Below are 4,629 nucleotides of genomic sequence, written 5' to 3' on the forward strand. Positions count from 1 at the left end.
TTCCCTGAAAGGGAGCAAAAGGACAAGATGCATGCCGCTATGACCACCGCCAAGCAGCTCACCTGCAACGCTTTGGCTATCGTCGGCAGCTTGTCCTCATTCCTTTTGCTCATCAAAATCGACGGTGGGAGTGGCGGCTGGCGTCTCCTCACCAAGGACCAACGACTGATCAGGGAGGATGGTTTTCCCAATTGGCTTCACGGCTACGACATCCGATGGTTTATCCTTGGCCACGCAACCAAGCAATTGACCCCTAACGTGACAGTGGCCACGGACGACAACGAAGACTTTAAGACCATCTCTGAGGTGATACTGAGCTCCTACGATGATAGGTAGCTTCATCTCATCCCTGTCTCTCGCTCGATCCCTTGCTAATTAGAAATCGTTAATGTATTCTTGGAAATCATGAAGGCATGTGATCTGTGTGAAGGAAGGCGTGTATGAGAAATAAGTGGTGGTGGACATGATTGACGTCACCATGCAATAAGTGGTGGTAGAAATAAGCGTCATCACCGGAAGCAAGAACTTCATCGACGACACGACATTTTCTAAAACCGCCACTTTTGGTAAGCGCTCGATCAGAATTATAGCTCGAGTTTTTTGTTAAGATTAATGAATGATAAATTGAATTGTGGTGGTCGTAATATCTATAGTTAATTAATTAAGCGATGATCGAGCACGGATTAATTGCGATAGCGATCGGGTTCCAAAACATGGTGGGGACTACAAAGCACTAGGCGGGAGTGCTCCATGTTTACTAGGACACGCTCTACGCTCACACCCTCCATTAGTTCTACGGGCACGGAAATTTTCTTGGATAAGAAAAACTACTTCTTTTATAATCAATATATACTTTAGTTGATGTTAGTTGTTTTGGGGAACTTTTTTTTGTAATCAATACTTTAGTTGTTGTTAATGATTAATCGTATTTTTTCAAATTTTATTGTTTCTTGTCAATTTGTTAATGTTTTGTTATTTTAAATAGCAGTATTGTGTGACTTCTGATTTAATTATATTTCTTAGTATCAAACTGATTTCAGTACACCAAAATTTTTGATATAGAGAAATCTTTGATATGGCCGATATGCAATTTATACTATACCGAAAATTTGGTATACCGAAGTTTCGAAATGCCAAATTTTTAGTAAGGTATCGGTACAAATTATTTTGCACAGAATGATACTCATAATTGCAATAAATCAGAATATACAATTCTTAATGTATTTATTAGTTAAACTAGTTTTGATGGGTTCCTTAGTGAAACATTAAACAGCAATAAAGAAAGATTGTGGATTATTTTGTAAAAAAACATTGAGATTCAACATTATATATGAGTTTGTTTCTTAATCCCACACCACCACTCCCTCCGGAGCCACAATGCCCGCCTTCCAAGACTTTATCAACCTATCTGAGCGTCGTCATGCCGAGCGAGCGCCACAAGCACATGATTATTGCAGCCAATTCTCTCTCTATGATCCTTGTTGTCGCCATTTGCGCGGTAGTTGCCATTGTCAATAACTCCAAGTCCACCATCGCCAATTCCACTTCTTCCTCCTCCACCTCCTCCTCCATCTCCTCCCATAAATCCTCCTCTACCTCATCCTCGTTCACCTCCTCCTCCAACTCCACCAAGTGGTTTCAAATTTCCAATGCCATTCAAGTCCTCTGCTCGCCGACTACCCACCTCACCATCTGTGAATCCAACTTGAAAGACGCAGTGAATGCTATATCTACCCCTAAAGACCTCGACCGTGTCGCCATAGACGTCATTGTCGACGAGGTCAGCAAAGCATTCGAGCACTCTGACACGGTCGGGACGATGGCGGTAAAGAGCGCCGTGGAGGTCTGCCAAAAGCAGGTGGCGGAGCTCAACAGCGCGCTGAATGCCATCGACGCTTACCACCTGAACCAGCTCCCGGAGCAGGTGCACGAGCTCAAGAACTGGCTCAGCGCGGCCGCCACTTACCAAGAGACCTGCATCGACGGCTTCCCTGACGGGGAGCAAAAGGACAAGATACTGGCCGCCATGACCACCGCCAAGCAGCTGACATGCAACGCTTTGGCCATCGTGGGCCGCTTGTCCTCGTTCCTTTCGCTCATCAAAATCGGCGGCGGGAGCAGCAGCCGGCGTCTCCTCGCCAAGGACCGATTGATCGAGGAGGATGGGGCTCCCAACTGGCTTCGCGACGGCGACGTCAAACAGTTTCTCCTCGGCGGCGCAGTCAAGCAGTTGACCCCTAACATAATAGTGGCCAAGGACGACAGCGGAGACTTTAAGACCATCTCTGAGGTGCTTGCTAAAATACCGAACTCCTACGATGGCAGGTAGCTTCATCTCATCCTTGTCTCATGCTCAATCCCCTTCTAATTAGAAATCATTATTGTGTTCTTGGAAGTCGATGAAGGTATGTGATCTACATGAAGGAAGGCGTGTATGAGGAGTAGGTGGTGGTGGACATGATCAACGCCACCATGTATGATGACCACTTGAGGAAGAGTGTCATTATCAAAAGCAAGAACTTCATTGACGACACCACATTATTTGAAATCGCCACTTTTGGTAATCGGCCAATCGGAATTAGAGCTCGAATTGTTGGTTAAGATTAATGAATGATAAATTGAATTGTGGTACTGGAAATATCTATAATTAATTAATTTAGCGGTGATCGAGCATGGATTCATTACGATAGTGATCGGGTTCCACAACATGGTGGGGGTTGTGAAGCACTACACGATGGCACTCCATGTTCAGTCAGACTGCACCATCTTCCTCAACTATCACATCGAGGAGTACCAGGACACACTCCATGCTCACACCCACCGTACAACATGGAGGTGTATCAGGACACGCTCTACACTCACACCCACCGTCAGTTCTATCACGGTTACCATATCCTTAGCACCATCGACTTCATCTTCGGCAAGTGTGTTGTGTGACTATTACAGTGAAGGATATCATTTATGTTGATTTTAAAGTTCTCATTCATGCATATCTTAAAATAATTAACAGTCTATTATCTTCATCTTGCATCTATTTCTACAAGTGTGTTGTGTGCCTAATACAATGAAGGAGCAAATGTGAGATGTCACTTCGCATTCGTTTAGAAAGTTGTTTGATCCAAATACAAATTATAAAGTATTTTCTTTTTTTTTTTTGGATAAGGAAATGTTCTTGGATAAGAAAAAAAATACTTCTTTTATAATCAATATATATATTTTAGTTGATGTTAATTGTTGTTGGTGAACTTTCTTTTGTAATCAATACTTTATTTATTGTTAATGATTGATCATATTTTTCAAATTTTATTATTTGTTGTCAATTTATTAATATTTTGTTATTATTAACAGGAGTATTGTATGACTTCTGAATTAATTATATATTTTAGTGGCAAAATGATTCCAGTATACCAAAATATGCGGTATAGCGAAATCGTCGATATGATCGGTATGCAATTTATAATATACAGAAAATTCGGTATACCAAAGTTTCGATATACCGAATTTTTGGTAAGATATCGGTACAAATTTTTTTACACAAAATCATTATCATAATTGCAATAAATCAGAATATGCAATTCTTGATGTATTAATTAGTTAAACTAGTTTTGATGGGCTCATTAGTGAAACATTAAACAACAATAAAAGAAAGATTGTAGATTATTTTGTAATAGAACATTGAGATTCAACCTTATATATGAGTTTGTTTCTTAATCCCACACCGCCACCGCCATTGCCTCCGGAGCCACAATGCCCTCCTTCCTAGACTTCAACGACCTATCCAAGAGCAACTGCATTGAGCGAGCGCAACGCGACAAGCGGTTGATGATTGTCGTTGATTCCGTCTCTGTGATCCTCATTGTTGCCATTTACACGGCTGCTACCGTTGTCTATAACTCCAACTCCACCATGGGGTTTCAAGTTTTCAATACCGTTCAAGTCCTTTGCTCGTCGACCGACAACCACACCATTTGTGAATCCAACTTGAAAGACGCAGTGAACTCTACGTTTACCCCTAAAGACCTCCTCTGCGCCACCATAACTGTCATTGTCGACGAGGTCGGCAAAGCATTCCAACACTCCGATGCAATCGAGTCAGCGGTGGTAAAGAACGCCGTGGAGGTCTGCCAAAATGCAGGTGGCGGAGCTCAAAGCGAGCTGAATGCAATGAGCTTACAACCTGAACCACTTACCAAGAGACTTGCATCAATGGCTTCCCCGATCGGGAGCAAAAGGACAAGATGCATGCCGCCATGACCACAACCAAGTAGCTCACCTACAACGCTTTGGCCATCGTCAACAGCTTGTCCTCGTTCCTTTCGCTGATCAAAATTGATGGCGGTCCCGGAAGCCGACGTCTCCTCACCAAGGACCAACGACTGATCAGGGAGGAAGCTTTTCCCAATTGGCATCACGATGGCGACGTCCGGCAATTTCTCCTTGGTTGTGCAGCCAAGCAGTTGATCCCTAATGTGATGGTAGCCAAGGACGACATCGGAGACTTTAAGATCTTCTCCGAGGTGTGTGGTAAAATATCAAGCTCCTACGAGGACAGGTAGCTTCATCTCATCCTTGTCTCTCACTCAATCCCTTGGTAATTAGAAATTGTTAATGTGTTCTTGGAAATCGATG

The 4,629-nt window shown here is 42.9% G+C and overlaps 1 protein-coding gene across 1 annotated transcript; it reads left to right on the plus strand.

Moving 5' to 3' along the window:
* Nucleotides 1-1,420: 1,420 nt before the first annotated feature.
* Nucleotides 1,421-2,329, plus strand: LOC122019362 (probable pectinesterase/pectinesterase inhibitor 13). Its single transcript, XM_042576835.1, has one exon. It carries the CDS (start codon nucleotides 1,421-1,423, stop codon nucleotides 2,327-2,329), a length of 909 nt encoding a protein of 302 aa, XP_042432769.1.
* Nucleotides 2,330-4,629: the final 2,300 nt, after the last annotated feature.

This window comes from Zingiber officinale, chromosome 9A (genome assembly GCF_018446385.1).
Source record: "Zingiber officinale cultivar Zhangliang chromosome 9A, Zo_v1.1, whole genome shotgun sequence".
Classification (NCBI taxonomy): Eukaryota; Viridiplantae; Streptophyta; class Magnoliopsida; order Zingiberales; family Zingiberaceae; genus Zingiber; species Zingiber officinale.